Raw genomic sequence first — 17352 nt, forward strand, 5'->3', positions numbered from 1 at the left:
GTGTGTCTATCATATTCCCCATCTAAAACGCCGTATTAAAAAGTATATATTGAAACAGACGTAGAGACGAGTCACTGCGAGAGGCGCGAGTTGTACGGTGCCATCTCGCGGAGCGGAACCGAACCACCACAGATATATTTACGTTTACAATGATATTTTCGAGTTCGACTGCAGCAAGAAGCTCTGGGTTTGGCTTGCAGTGTCACCTGTTCCACAAATTTTTTTTTCATTGAAATTGAAGTATTAAATTTTTAATACTAAACCATTATTTGAAATAAAAGCCATAAACTCCCTCCATTGAAAACAAATATAAATGCTTCTATCATAAAACAAGTATAAATATTTGTATCGTAAAATAAGTAATAAATGTCAACTCCAGGCCAGCAAACATGATGGTAGAAATAATCCATCTGATATTTTTCAAAAAGATCTTTCGTAGCTGTAATAGTTGTATTCGATAATTTAATTTTTTTCAGAATTGATAAATCGTCAAGTCGTGTAAAATAAACGAAAAAATAAATACATAGTATGCACAGAATAAAATAATCGGTAGCTCCCACCAATCATTTTTCGGTAGCTGTTACTGATTATTTTTTTCCGTGTATATTATTCAAGTAACGGCAATTGGAAACGGTCTAACGCAATTTATCCATTCTTCAAAATTTATCTCGGGTAAAGAAATTATTCTTAACTAAGGATAAGACATTTCTAAACTAATAAATCGGCAAGAATTTTTAGTTTTTGAACTTCCAAATCGTGTGCATAACTATTATGAAAAAAGATCAATTGTTTTAAATAATGTGTTACGTCACTTATCTTTGATGCTAAATGCGAAGAAATATAGTAAAATGATCTCACAAAACTGATAAATTTGTCATTAATCAAATTATAATATCGAGACGGTAGCGATTCATACAGCGATTTTTCTATGGACTTTATCCTTAGAGTGATATGCAGCTTATGCAAAGAAATTGTTGACTCATTGCGTATTCCACATTTATTTTTTATTACATAGCTTAAAAAAAACAGTTCAAAAAGTCTAAAAGTGCACACCTCAGATCTTCATGTTATAAAATGAATAATTAATTTAGTTTTATAAATTATCGAAGCGCGAATGAACTGTTCGTAAGAACCTAAAAAATTTTTTCATAATTAACACGAAAAATTTCTTCACAGTACAAAATCGATGATTCTTTTCAACTTTATCAAAAAAGAAGATTTAATTAATAAATAAAGTAAGAAAACTAAACTAACCACAAATCAATTCACTGCATCCTTACAAGATATATCCACACATACTTACACTCAAATCTTACTTCAACCAATCAATATTTAAAAAATCATAAAGACAATTAAACTTGATGAAATCGGTGAAAACGCTTCAGGCGAGAATTGAGCACTTTCAATGATTTTCGATTGAAGTATGCAGTGGTTAAACTTCTAATACTTGCTTAATTCATTTTCAAACCGAACACATTTGTACAGCAAATTCATAAAACCAAATCTGATGGAAGACTGACATCAAGATCCTTTCATGTGGATGGTACTACAAGGACCCTTAAAGAGAAACTCTCTTGAGTTTCTCGTCAGTATAATCGAATCGAAACACTCGAATAGCTCAATCAAGTAAATTTCAATATATATATGGCGTTTGCGACAGACACTTGAACACCGATCGATTATCAATTCGGCAATTTTCGTAGCCGGATCGATTATTGTCGGCTTTCATTTTGATTTTTTTTTGTGTCCGTGTCCGTACACGGCATAAATTATTATTATGAGTTTAGCAAACATAGTGAGCTAACGCACTTCTGATCATTATACTCATTGCTTAAATACTATTTTATAATATCATTACTGTGTAAACGAGCGCACGGAAAAAACAGAATATTAAAAATTAATAAATAATAGTAAAAAGTGGAATCTGTTATCAATAATTAGTACTATAATGTACTTAATGCAAAGTAGTTTACTAATTTTTGTAGATTCCTAAAAACTACTATCAATTATTTCAAAAAGTAAGTAAATATTATTACTTTTAGGTATATAAATCCGTAACTTATTAGTGAAATTTAATTAATTTAGGGCATAATCTATTAAAAAGTAAAGATTGGTCAAATCAAGAATTGGTATCTTAGATACTGATTTTTCCAGCCGAAAAATTGCAAAAGTTCCTAACTTTTATTTTATAAATTCGATACCACTGATCAATTATTAGCTTAAAATATCATTTATTCATCATTATAAATTAATTTACAATATACATAAATCGAATAAGTGGTAAATAATAAAATGAAAAATTATTTATTTATTTATTTATTTATTTACCAAAATTTTTAGGCCCTGAAGTCTTAGCTCCCTAAGGGCCTTACAATGAATACAAAATGATAAATATATATAGAGAGGCGCAAAAAATAAATTTCATAAGAATAATAATAATAATATCGCCAATAACAAATAAGTTGTAATAATAATAATAACAATGACAATAATAAGTTACGTTGTCTCAAAGCAAGTCGATCAAAATTATAATTTGCTGAGTACAAATGACTGTAGTTCATAGAAAAAAATTTAGAATGTAAAGTAATTACAATCATTGATCATCTTTATCTATGAAAAACATGTAACATTTTGATCAGAAATCTAGTATACTAGATACTGATTTTTTTGCTCATAAAAATACCGAAAATTTTTAACTCTTATTTTATGAATTCTATCCCATTGACTAATAATTAATATAAAATGTTATTTATTCGTTATTATAAATTAATTTATTATGTACATAAATCGAATAAGTGGTAAATTTTTCAAATTTTTCTATGTTTATTTGAATAGTAATAAATAACTGTAGATACCAATTTATCGATTCTTTTTCATATTAATTTTAATATACGAAATTACAAATTATGCTCTTCCATGTGTATCAAATTTTAATACAAATAATAGCCATTTTGTAACATATAATGATCCTGGTTTGATATTAGTATACAAATATACTAATTTTAAGTCAAAAATAAACTACAAGCTATTAAAATTTTGAGCATCATTTTTTTCCGTGCGTGTTCGATGCTTTTCTGAAAAAGAGTTCACGTCGAAGTCTCTAATTTAGCAGTAAAGGTATTATTAAATATAAAATAAATGAACTATCTAATAAAATGAAATAGTATTTAGGCAATGAGTAAATATAGTTATTGGAAGTGCGTTAGCTCACTACGATTGCTAAACTCATAATAAAAATTTATGCAGTGTACGGACACGGACATGAAAGAAAGATCAAAGGAAAAACCGATAATAATCGATCCGGCTACGAAAATTGCCGAATTGATAATCGATCGGTGCTTGAATGTCTGTCGCAAATGCCATGTATATATATATAAAAGACTTGTAATAGTATATCGTTTGAAGGAATAACACAGAACAATTTCGGTTGAGGATGAGGCTGACTGTTCGAGCCGCGGCTGAAGATAGATATCACGCGACGCCTGAAATCGTGTTTTATTCCGTGCCTCACACTATATATTTTAAAATAACTTGCATTCAAATTAACAATGTTTAGAGTCAATCAACACGAGACAATTTAAAATAATAGGGCGTGTACACATTCAACTGTCAACTTGGCTGTTTAGAATGACATATGATTATTTTGAGTTTTACTATAAAAAGTTATTTTGCCAGAGCTAAAATGGAACGAGAAAGCAATTTAACGTACAGAAACTAAATATTTTTTGGTCTAGAGAAAAAACCTGAGGTTTACAATTTACGGAATTGCATTGGTCTGAAATTGGCTTCTTTCAATTGGCTAAATATGCTTTTAAATTCGCGATTTTAATGCAGGTGATACGAAAAAATATACTTTTCATGATTATTTGCGGATAGTATTATAACTAAAGTGAAACTTAGTGTGTTGCGTGGTAAGGGATGAAATAAGACAATTTCAGACGAGAGTGAAGTTGACATAACCCGACGTCTAAATCGTGTTTTGTCCCGTGCCACACACTATATTGATCACAGTACCCGCATTGATACTGATAATTGTAATGTCTGCAGACAGTCAAAACAGGCTAATTTCTGACATATTATTTGTTTAGTTTTCCAAATACAACTGTCAGTTTGGTTGCACTTTCAAACCATGTTTAAGGCCATAAGCAGAACTATAGCTTCTGTAGTCTCTTTAAACGAATTTTACGCTGTGTTACATATCTACCCTGTAAAAAATCACCACGGTAAGTCCAAGCGGTATAAGTGTTAAAATCGGCGGTGTTAAATTTCAACACCGAAAGCGGTGTGTAAATAGTGCCGCCGTTGGTGTAAATATTCTGTACCGGTGTTAAAAAAAATTCCCCGGTGTTAAAATACCGACGTAGTTTACCCCGCTTTTACACCGTTTAGCACCGCCGAATTATGCCTTCTACACCGGTGTAATTTCATTTCAACACCGGGCGGAGGTAGAAATGAGTCCATTTTTAACACCGCTCTTTTAACAGTGTATAGATGCTTGTAGAGTTTTGTTATTTTGCCGGTGTGTTAATTTCGATCACACACTTGGTTTTAGAACGTTATTTCTAGAATGACATGAATATTTAGAGGTTTATAATAAACGAATGCCATTCTGATAGGGATGAAATGAAATCAGAAACTTATTCAGCGGACAGAAACTAGACGTTTCCTGCTCTGGGAAGAAAGCTACAATTTTTAACTGACTAAATCGCATAGGTTTAAAATTGGTTCATTTCGACTGACAAAACAGGCATTGAAATTCTTAGCTTCAACGCAGTTGAAACGGATATTTATTTTTACAAAGCCTGTGTATGTTACAAATAATAATAATAGTAAATTTTTCTACATGATTTTTTTTTTATTACTGGGATATTAATCAATACAAAGGATCTAAGTTTTTAGAACCTTGATATTTTATCAATACTTACCTATGTTTCATTTTAACGGGCCCTCTCTTACATTTGAATTATATTTAACAACATTCATATTTTCACATAATAATTATTTCCTTAATTTTTCCATGAGCATTTATGCATGAAATCTGTAAAAAATTAGCTACTAACTTTTAATATCCTTGCTTGTTTCAGGTAAGGATCAAAGTTTCATCAGTAATAACGCGGGTAAGTTTAATTCGAAAGGATTCTACTGTAGTTATGAATTAAGCTTATGTATTCACGGATCGTGTGAGTTAGGAAAACTAAAAAAAAATTAACAATTTATTTTTCGAGGCGAAGTAAAAATTATTTATTTTAAATTAATTACATAAAAATAAATCGTAGAAAGCAATATTTTTATATCTTTTCACACTTTTATTGGAAAAAGAATCTATTTTCTGGGAATGTAAAATCTTGATGAAAGTTAATTCAATTGGGACAAATGTGTTTGAACAAAGAATCTTATAGTATAGAATCAAAGAGTTAAGTGAACAAACTGTGAGGTACAGACGGATAAGAACGGTAAATTGCGAGCAATCTAACTGATTAAGCTTTGCGGGTGTAATCCCAACGGCGTTTCGACCGATACTGTTCATGAACCAAAAGCGTGAAGGATGAACGACCATCGCGTGATGAAAAGAGAACAAATATCCCAAAGAATCAAAGTCCTGTCGGACGAAGGATTTTGAGCTTAATGGTTACGACTTTTGGGTAAAGCTAGAATGTCGTTCGATATGTACATGTTGTTTAGGACTAATGATGTAATAATTCGACTCAATTTATATATCTAGGTTGGGCTTTATCTTTCTTGTTCCGAAAAATTTTGGTACACACGGAAAAAAATAGAGATAAAAAAGTACGAATTTTTATTATGCTGTCGACCAACCTTAAAACAGAAAGTTCAGTCACCAAAAAATTATCATGTTGAACTGTTGTTATTATTGTGAGCCTCTAAAAATTTTTTATACTCCACTATAATTCACATTTTAGACGAATAATTTTCATTACAATTTATCAATAAGTTTTAAGTGTCTGATATTTTTGTAGTGCAGCATAATTTTCGACGTCTTAATTTCCTGTTTCAAGTTTGGCCAACAGCATACTAAAAATTAGTAGATTTTTTAAGTCAATTTGTCTCTGTGTAGCTTTAGAAGTTAAAATTTTTTTTCATTTTCATTGTCTAATAATTAAACTTAGAAATCTAAATGGACTCCAATAATGTATTCGGTCGGATTCCCTTGGATTCCTATAAGATCTTATAGGATTCTACACAAATTCCTATCTGGTATTATGAACATAATACATTTTTCTCGTGTATTCCTATAAATTTTTATTGGTTCCTAAACTATTCTCCATTTCAGTCCGAAATGTATGGATTCGCGCACACTTACCAACAGCGCACACTTGCCCTATATGTCACTAAATGAATTGATTCACTCTTTTTCAATTTAAAATTGAAGTAGAAATTAATTACTAAGGTATATTATCAGATGAAAATTTCTATTATTATAAGGGTGTAATATACGAAAAAAAATATGTAGCAGTCAGCTAAATCTGCAGAGCAGTCTCAAACTAATCTATAGAATGATGATGCACTCATGAAGAACTCAAAGACAGTTTACTGTTTTTGAGTTCTTCATGAATTGGATTACAAATTATAGGATTGATATTTTTAAGCCTGAAGCTCGGAACTATTAAGTTATTGATTCCTTACAAAAATATGAGAAAATTACTATTAGCATAAAGAGGCAGAGGCAGCCGTCCAGCACGCGTGTGGCTCGGTCGATCACCAAAGTTAAGCAGCATCGAGCATGATTGCTCCTTGGCTGGGTGACCGCTTAGCCACGCGTTGGGCTTGAACGGAGGTCTCTGAGTGTCAGGCGCAGGATGAAGATCTAGTGATCGGTGAAATGAGAATTTTATCGATCACTATATAGAGCTTCGCCTCAACCGCACACTGAAGGCAGAAGGGAGAAGTAAGCAGTTTGCGAGATAAAAGGCAAAATTGTACTAGGCCAAAAAGGTTATACACTGCAACTTCTGATTTCTTTTTTTACTATTAGCATAAGTGAAGTCGTTTTTTTAGATGTTTATCAATAGCTCCTGATAGGAATTAATAGGAACGCTAGAAGAAAAGAAATCGAGTTTTTGTCTAGTAACTGACCAATTGAACTTGTTTTAACCTCAAAAATGCCCTAATTAAAAACTCCGATTGAAACCGCTGAATTTCAATTGAATCCGATTGACTTTCAACCGGAATTCATTAGTTTCAATCGGAGTTTTTAATCAGGATAGTCAGTATAACATGAAGTTACTATCTATAAACTGGCCAGTTTCTACTAGAGATACAACGAAACCTGTGGCTTTGAAAACTGTAACTTCGAAATCTTAGGTTTTAAGGTTATAAAAATATTCATGTGATCTTACTTGGAAGAAAAGAACGACTTGCCAAAAATATACCCTATCCAAAAATTCCCATAATATCCACTCAAATGCGACAAAAACCGCATAGAAACCAATACAGTCTATAGGATTCTATGCGGTTTTTATCACATTTGAGTTGATTCTATGGAAATATTTGGATAGGATACTTGGTCAGAATTTTAAATCGATTTAAATTAAAGCAATTTTTTAAAATTTAAATCAGAATACCCTCTGTAACAAAAAGATACGGAAAAAACTAACCTAAAAAGCGTCGTCCTGTACAAATCGACAAATGAAAATTAATTTTTATTTATAGATATCAAATAAAAAATTAATTAAAATAGATCACTTGTTATTAATCAATTAAATAAGTACAGTGAGTAACATTATTGTACATTTCTCTATTAATTTCTGTTATTGTAGGTTATTTACTGAATAAAATACACACACATATTTGTTTGTACAATTTATTAGTGTGAGCAATGTTTAGAACTCCTTTGTAGATGGCGAGATTTCATGTTTTACTAGTCAGTTTCCGGTTGAAATCGAGTGAAAATCTCATTACTGCTGCTAAGGAAATCACAAGTTTTTATACAAACCTAGCGAAAAATATTATGAGAATTGATAGGAATTTAAGTGAATTTTTCAGGGTGTCAATTTGTTTTTCGGGAACTATAAAACATTTTAATACCGGATTTCTATTCCTTCACTGAATTGATGTAATTGACAGATAAAAAATAAATTTATTTTATAATTTTTATTTTGAGCAATTTTATGATTTCGCTCCACTATAATTTAACTTGTAAAGAGCTTTTGAAGTTTTTAGTTGTAAAAGCGAGTATGAGTTTATTTTTAATTACTACATAGAGAAATTATTCTTGTTTGAAATGCTATGGTGCTGCAGTAACGCCAGACTATCCTGGCTTCATAACGAAAATTGAAATAAACATGTTTTAATTTGCATCATGTGCCCAACATAGTCTGGCGTTACTATGACACCGTGGCATTATAAATAAGAATAATTTCTCTGGTTATACAACATAGGTAGAGGAAGGTCGGTAAAACGGACCACCTCTACAAGAAGTGAAAAAAAAATTTTTTCTTTTTTTATTTCATCAAAACGAATGTAGTAAAATTGTTACTATCTAATCTAAATAAAAAAAGTGATTTGCAAAGTCGTTAGTAAATAAAGATGCCGAAAAAAAAAATTATAGTCGATAAATAACTTTTTCAAAATTTAAACAAAAATTCGATAAATTTATTGTACCTGTACTTCCCCTAACGTTATTTTAGATGCACATTGTTTGGTCTCTACAAGTTTTTATACGAAGTTAGAAAAAAAAAAAAAAAAGAACAAATCCATAGATTTTAAAATTACCGATTTTGATTTTGAGTACAATGTTTTGTTATTAAAATTTTCTTTTATAAAGGAAACGGTAGTACATGAAAAATTGTCAACAAAAAATGTTAATATCCGTAACAAAAAGTTTTAAGAATTTTTATGAAGAATAGTACGCAACCAGCTACCTTTTTAAAATGTTCTCAATAGCAACTCACTACTTTTTACACGATGTGTGTCAAGCTGGTTAGAATATCACAAAACTTGTCCATCGCCTGTAGCTAGACTTGCCTTCTGTTTTTATATTTTTTCATTTTTCTATATCAAACTTGGGCACTGACAAGCTTAAACAAACTTTTTAGAAAACAATGAGCTGACGCTAAATTATTATTATTACGTAAAATTCATATATTTTAATGCTTCAAACAGCTCATTATGTATTTAACAAAGAAGGTTCGTATCGTTGTCATGCCTTTTTTTTATACATAATTGTAAAAAATAAGCGGAGTCAACGCGGATTAAATCCGCCGTGAATTCGGAGCGGATGATTTTTTATTTATTTAATATTTAATATTTAATTTATTTAAACGGGGCGATTTTTGTTATAGAGTGAATTCGAAGTGAAATAAAATTCACCCGTGTAAAAAAAAATCGTTGAAAAAGCATTTACTATTCTAAACTTCAAAATGTGACACAATGACAAACTTTTTTAAAACTTCGGAAAATACAACGAAAAAAACAATTGAAATTAATAATACGAATTAACGTTTTTGACTCATTTGTAACCTTTTTTTGACGTTCCATTAAAAGTTTCATAATTTTTTTCAGTGTCCGGGAAAAAAAGTTTAGATCTGCCTCGATCAAATTACATCAAATTTGATCAGGTCTGATCAAATTTTATTCAAGAACAGGTATGAACAGATTTGATTTGATCTGTTCAGATCAAAGTAGATCTAGGCTGATATAACTTTTACAGTGCCCCCTCCCCCCCTCCCCTAAGATATCAGACTCAGGGCTCTGGTTCCAGGAAAAATATCTTAGAGAGGTAACCCTTCCACTCTTAAAAGATAGAGCTATTAAAAATAGAAGCATGCGCAGTCTTACCATCCACAAGTATGTCTATGTGTATGTAAACAGCTGGCTTATAGTATACTATAGCGGCTCAAGCGCATGCGCAAGTAAATTTCTCTGAGTGTAGTGGGAAACTGAATTGAGGGGAAATGATAGTAAAATAAGGGGAAATGATATCTTACAGAGGGATATCTTAGGGGCGGGGGGGGGGGGGCACTGTACTTCAAAATCAGCCTGTCTAGATTTGAACAGATCTAATTTGATCTGGGCAGATATAGACAAAATGCAGATCTCAACTTTCCCGGGTGCAAAATACATTCAGAAAAAACAGATTTTGAACTATTTCTGAACGTTTATTGTTTTAGTATATCTTTATAATATCAGGATATTTATTGACTTCTCTAGGATTTTCAAAAGTTCAAAAAACGTTCCAAAAAAGTTCGTCGTCGTGTCATGTTTTGAAGTTTAGAATAGTCAACACTTTTTCAACCTTTTTTTTAACAATTTTCTTTACACGGGTATATTCACTTCAAATTCACTCTCGATTTTTTCACAATGTGGTAAGACAATATTGAATGATATTTGTACCGTGACTTAATAATTATTTCTCAGCCACGCTGGTTTAGTATTCAATTCCCTTACCTTCACTATGCAATCGAAGTCTCTCGAGCTGTGTTGATTTTGCATGTATTTCTCAGTGTTTACCACATAAAATATTTATTTACAGAATAATAGACCATCCTATTCAAACTACATCACCGTCTCATAAAAGCAGTATGCAGTACACTTTGATAAGACTCCTTCTTATCTTACGTAACACAATCTATTATTTTAGTTTTAAAACTCATAGACCAAAAGATACAGTTTACTAACGTTTGTTTCAATTATAAAAGTGCTATCCGGGTTCACGAGAATTGGAAAGGTCGAGTTCTCATTTACACATGAAATTAAATTTCAAATTAATTGAAAAACCGGGTAATTGTTTCGAAGTGGGGTCAACCACATTTTCGGCCATAAAAAATCGAAAAATCAATATTTTCGAATCGTTTTTTTTTTTGAAAAACCGAATTGGAAAAAATTCATAATGAATCTGGTCGTTAAGTTATACCATTCCCCTAGAAAAACCAATATGTAATTCGAGCTCAAGAAGCGCCCGTAAGTTTTGTAGCTCAAAAAAACGGACCAAAAAAAATACATGTCGCTGAAATAAAGTAACTTTTGTCCGACGATATCTTTGAATCGAATCAATCGATTCGAACTCAGGTCAAAACGTCAATATCTGATGAAAACTCGAATTTCGAAAATCGGACCAAAATCAATAACTTCCCTTTTTTGAAAATTTTCAATTTCCATAGCGGGAAGTTGAAAAAAGAACGATGAAAATTTTTGTTGTAGCGAATTTCTAAGTAATATTATACTTGATACACAAAATTACATATATCGCAAGTGAACTTTGAAAAGTGCCTTGTCAAATTTAATTAATCATTGACAATCAAGCTACAACTAGCAGTTCACCTCACTATAGTTCAAAATTTGAAGTTACGTAACATACGCATGAATAATCTCGGGGAATCGTCCGAAATTATTCAAACTCGAGTGTGTCATATACCAGCCTCGATTTCACAGACAAATTCAATTCATGCAGCTTATCCAGTTTTTAATGTAATGAACGCTGTAGCTTTTACGAAATTTCATTCATTTATTTGCACATTGAGTTTTCGTTTTACTGATATTTTGCACCGTAATTATTATTATTTTCTATTATTTGTTTAAAAATTTTGAGATTAATTAAATTTAACTGAGAATATGGTATGCTAGTAATCAAAAGCATTCACTATTTCTGAAAAATATTATCTCTTGGTGTTATTAAAAATAAAAAAAAATTACATTCTTTTCTGTACCAACCCCTTCAATTGTAAGTACATTCTGTGCGTTTACAATTCTGCCGTGCTAAGCGCAAAGGAAGTATCTTATATGAAAATACTATAGTCAGATACTCTCTTTACGCTTAGCATGGCAGAATTGTTGTGGCGACATGTGCAGTGATTGCAATGTTAATCTCGGATTTAATACAAGTCACATTTTTGCTGTATCTTTAGAACTCTATATTTTTTACATACCTCGCAATATACACATACCAGACAATTAAAAGTTTATTTGCACATTTGCAAATAAAAACAATAATTACAATGTTTTCATTACTTTAAGTCTATGTGCGTCGATATTGTAATCCCACCTGATTATTGTCATTAAAATATTTTTCTTAAACGTGAGAAAAATTTTTTTTTAATTCAAGTAATTGAGAATAACTAGAGTCAAATGAAGCAATTATGGAAAAATATTATTGTCAATTATGTATGTATAGATCGACTGTAACGGATATCGAGTTTTTTTTCATAAAACTTTTATTTTATCGCTGATTGGCTGTTGGATTGACAGCAGAACTTTTAAATATCGATATTCGGAGAATCTCACGGTATTTTTTACACGAAATATTTGTATAATATAATAAAAGTCATGATTAATAAATTAAATAAAAATAAATGTAATGAGGGATTGCGGTGTGCATTTTTGGATTTTCTGACATTTGTTTTTTATTTGTGAATATTTAATTTTTCGATAATTTTCTCCATAAATTGAACTTCTGAAGCATGTTAATAGTCTGATAAGTGACAATTCTCGCATCGCTCGGGTGCCAAAGTCCTCACTCGTTTTCTTGTGACACAGCGCAGTCTGTCAGCTCATTCTGGAACCGACCCATGCCCTAGTCTGTTATTTATCTGACTTACATCATAAATAGTTTTTGTATGTATACGGTAAGATATATTTTGCGGATATCACTATGCCAGTATGGGCGTGAACGCCATACTGTATGGTATCGAAGATTTTTATAGGTTACAAAATTGTATGCATAGATGATTCAACCATTACGGGAATAGTAACATTGGCAATAGTTGTCGCGGACGCCGCAATGTCAGTATGGCCGTCAGGCCCATAATGAATTGCTGTATCTACATTGCTTCTGGCAGATAAACCTAGTCTAACGACATCTATATAGTTTTGGTGGTAATACGATAGTATACATTTATTGACACACCAAAAGTTATGGCGGGGAAAACTAGTAGCATTGTGCCCTCGGCATTGTAGTATGGGTCTCAGGGCCATGCCGTTTCGCCGTGTCTGCTATGCATACGTGTGAGCAATACAATAGCTCCAGTACTATACAGTATAGTAAATAACGCCATACTTCTGGGACTCGTTACAATACTGTCTTGGAATATTTCACATACTAATTTAGTATCTGTCTTGAGACCATACCAGCATGGTGTTGAACGCCATGCATTTCTTACCGTGTAGTATATTTTGAGACTTTATATTTTATAAAGAGCACTATAAAATGTTCCATTGGCGTTGATTGATTTCAGCTTTACTGAACTATCACTGTTAATTTTATAATAAATTTTCTCCGTACACTGTTACCTAAAATTTTTGGGTAATTTTTACTATGAAATCTTCCGTCTGCATTAAAAAAAATATACTCCGGCTCAAAAATATTTGGCCACCTGCAATTTTTATTATATTACAAACAATACATTGATTAAAGCAATTTTATTAGGTTTCATTGTTTGTATCTCACCGCAAAATACGTATTGTTATTACGTCAAATAATTCTAATAAATAATTAAAATTACTATGAAGTCGTTTCATTTATCCACACTGTGAAAAATTCTCAATAAATTTTACTATGGGTGCATAGTAACACCGGACTATAAGAAAACTGATTCAAAATTTACAAGTGTCCCATAGTAAACGTAGGCGCAGACTACACGATTGTGGCCTGTGCGCATACGTTTAATATGGGACACTTGTAAATTTTGTACCAATTTTCTTATAGTCCGGTGTTACTGTGCACCCATAGTAAAATTTGTTGGGAATTTTTCACAGTGCAAGCTTTTACAAAATACTTTTTTCTGAGAGACCAAATACTTTTGAGTGGTAGTGCATGTGGATGTAAAACATGTGTATTATTAATCAGTAGCTCTGAGCTTTGCGCTATTATTGGTAATAGATTTGAACCTTTATCGACAAATTAAATTACTTTCAGTCCGTGAATTGAAAGTCGAGTGCTAGAGAAATAGATTTTCTGAGGTTCTTGGAAGTTATTCTGACTACTTTTAAGATGAAGTCTTAGTGTGTGCATATGTGTGATCCTTCCATATTTGTCAAACGGTAATTCCTCACTTTTTTCGACCACGATAACTGTGGAAAGGCTTAAGGTTGACCTGTAGGGTCAGCCGTTTTTCATATTTTTTTATATTATTAGCTTTGAAGTGCAGGTTTACACAACTTCATAGCTATTTGTAAAAAAATTTTAGAGCAAACACTTTTTTCTTATTACAGAATTGCTGTAGATTACCTTCATGTAGTTTGAAACACCGTTGAGTTGGTTATCCATGCGTCTTAAAAAACCCAGTTTGCCGATGCATTTATAAAAAGAAAATACTGTAATATTTGAAGCAGTTTTTATAAATTTTCCGACATATTTTTGAGTTAGTAATTCTAAAAATTAATGTTAATTGCTCTTAACGAATTTCTCTGGCTGTTGCATTAGTTTTGGTCAGTTTTTAAAATTAACTATTTATTTTAAAAAAAAAAATTTATCTGTCAGAAAGAATCAAAGTTTAGTTTCACGTTTTTATAAAACTCAACGAACAATTTATCTTGAAGTAAACATAATTTTTTTTGTATTTTGTCGATTAATTTTTGAGACAAGAATATATTAGTATATCATAATGTATCATATATTCCTGACAATTAAAAAAAATTAATTTTTTTAATCGAGACATATTTTATCTATCGACTTTATTTCGACCAGCAAAAGAACTTTTTTCGTACGCTTTTATGCCACTTCAACGCTACCTTTTGCTAGGATACGCCCTTTGGCATCTGTAACGCAATATATAAAAGTGAAGAAAAAAGAAAATAAATATTCAAGAAAGTAACATTTTTCGTATTTATGAGCATCACATTACTTATGAAAATGAATTTTAAAAGGAATTCAAATATTGTGTGAAAGATACCTGCCATAAAAGTGGTTTTATTTAGTTTCGTTCTTTGATGTAAGCATTGACTCATGGTTAATTTTCCAGTAAATAAAAGTCAACTGTTGTGCACACGTGAACGTTAAGAATATATAGAGAGTACAACACTATGACACTAGCTCGGAAAATCGATAGTCCATTGTACTGACTTAAGTTGCTCAATTTATATGTGCACTCCATCTTATTCTACTCGCTTTTCGATTACGCAAGTGCCGTGTTGAGAATTTTTAAGTACACGAACAGAATTACAAACCAGTATATTTTGCAATAAATTAATGTTGTTCTTTGTGCATACTGCTACAAGATCAATAACTTTAGAGTATTTACTAATACAATTTATAAATAAAACTATTTATTGACAAGGTTCTTTTCTTATTCACATTCGATCCCTTTGAAATTTACTCTCCTAGGTCAGTAAAACTGAATCGACCAGCGCCAGTGAGTCGTTTTACAGTGCTCTTTATGAAATGTGAGGGCTTAAAGCATTCTAGAAACATCTATTTTACAGAAAGCACTGTACACGGTAAGAAATATTTTGCGGATATCACTATGCCAATATGGGCGTGAACGCCATACTGTATGGTATCGAAGATTTTTATAGGTTACAAAATTGTATGCATAGATGATTCAACCATTACGGGAATAGTAACATTGGCAATAGTTGTCGCGGACGCCGCAATGTCAGTATGGCCGTCAGGCCCATACTGCGTTGCCGTATCCACAATTCTTCGGGCAAATAAACCTAGTCTAACGACATCTATATAGTTTTGGTGGTAATACGATAGTATATATTGATTGACACGCCAGAAATTATGGCGGGAAAAACTAGTAACATTGTATCCTCGGCATTGTAGTATGGGTCTCAGGACCATGCCGTTTCGCCGTGCCCTATGCATACGTGTGAGCAATACAATAGTTCCAGTATTATACAGTATAGTAAATAACGCCATACTTCTGGGACTCGTTACAATACTGTCTTGGAATATTTCACATACTATTTTAGTATCTGTCTTGAGACTATACCAGCATGGTGTTAAACGCCATGCATTTCTTACCGTGTATAAAGTCTGGCTGACGATAATTTTTGTCTAAGTTTTAACCTCGGATTTTCTAGAGAAATTTTGTCTGTGAGAATAAAGTGTCAAACGCGTTACGACTCAAAAAATGAATGATTATTCCACAACACGGAAAAAACAATATGGTAGTGGCAACTCTCTGGGATAGTACTGAGTAGAGAAGGGAATTTTCTTTCTGTGTATATAGAATAAATTAAAAAAAAAATAACTAATATACAAACATTCGTAACTTTTTTCTAAAAAGTTTGACATTTTCGAAACTGATGAAACTAAACACTTATTTTCACTAAAGTAGAATCACAAAAGCAGTAAGTGCTTCTGCTTGCGAAGCAAGTAGTTTTGCTACAGTTGCATTATAATGACAAGAGTTCCTATGCATTAGTTTCTAATGATTCTGTGTTAATTATTATACATAAGGTAAGATAATGGAAACGAGAGAATAGCCTTCTAGCTTTACTGCCTTTTGATTTACGAAGTTCAAAGTTATTATGCATCACCATGCGTTACTTTAATACGTAAAAGTCAATATATGCAAAAACAATATATTTACATAAAAAAAGTAGTCATATTATAAAACAAGTTAAAAATAATATATCGAAAATCATTCTTCCGTCAAATTTCGGTTGACTTTTTTGGAATCTACACGAAAAAAAATAACCTTTAAAAATTAGTGTTTGAAATTATAATCCGGAGCCCAGATGTCAACATGGGGAATTTTAACATTCTAAATAATAAACTTTATAATACGTGTCGTCAATTTTCTAAGTATCATCAGTTACAATTTTCAAAATTCATTAGCAATTTTTCTTACATAGACAATTAATTTTCAAACTTAGCCTGTAATTATTCACGTTTTAATCATAAATGAAAAAATTACTATTCAGAATGATAGCATTTACTGATCAATTTATCAATATATTACTTGTCATTCTCAATTTATATAGTTCATTTTTTTCCGTGTAACTATTGCAACCGCGAAATTGTTTGCACAATATACTACTGTGTTATCAGCGCAATTAAAAAGTGCAGTATTCCAAACTTTCCTTTTAAAAACCATTCAATTAAAAATCGTTGTTATTCAGAAAATTTATCGAAATATGGTTTAACGTATTTTTTTTTTTGTTTGTAATAAATTGTTTTGTGAAACTATAAATTACTGCTGAATAACGTAAATTAAGAATTTAAATTATTAACAGAAGAGAATAAAAATCCCTCACTGAAAGCAAATTAAATGAGCAATAAACGTATATTTAATAAGATTTTACCTGTTAGGTAGCAATGCATGTTAAATATAATATATATGTAATCCGTTATTATCTTGTATTCTGAAATAGAATTTCGTATAATTTTGATGGTAATTCGAATTGAGTAGATCAATTTTATTAGAAGGAAATACGAAAAAGTAAAGT

General features: G+C 31.3%; 1 protein-coding gene across 11 annotated transcripts in view; it reads left to right on the forward strand.

Annotated features, from left to right (window-relative positions):
- The window catches only part of LOC130672312 (agrin-like), a 448227-nt gene that overhangs the window by 257187 nt on the left and 173688 nt on the right, over positions 1-17352 (forward strand). For 8 of the 11 annotated variants that reach the window (XM_057476817.1, XM_057476815.1, XM_057476821.1 and 5 more), the window contains one exon: positions 5085-5117. The exons of the other annotated variants lie outside the window; for them this stretch is intronic. In XM_057476817.1, the coding sequence (XP_057332800.1) occupies positions 5085-5117 (33 nt within the window). The remainder of the gene's footprint in view (positions 1-5084; positions 5118-17352) is intronic. 11 annotated transcript variants of the gene reach the window in all.

The sequence above is a fragment of the Microplitis mediator genome, chromosome 7, assembly GCF_029852145.1.
Source record: "Microplitis mediator isolate UGA2020A chromosome 7, iyMicMedi2.1, whole genome shotgun sequence".
NCBI classification, from domain to species: domain Eukaryota; kingdom Metazoa; phylum Arthropoda; class Insecta; order Hymenoptera; family Braconidae; genus Microplitis; species Microplitis mediator.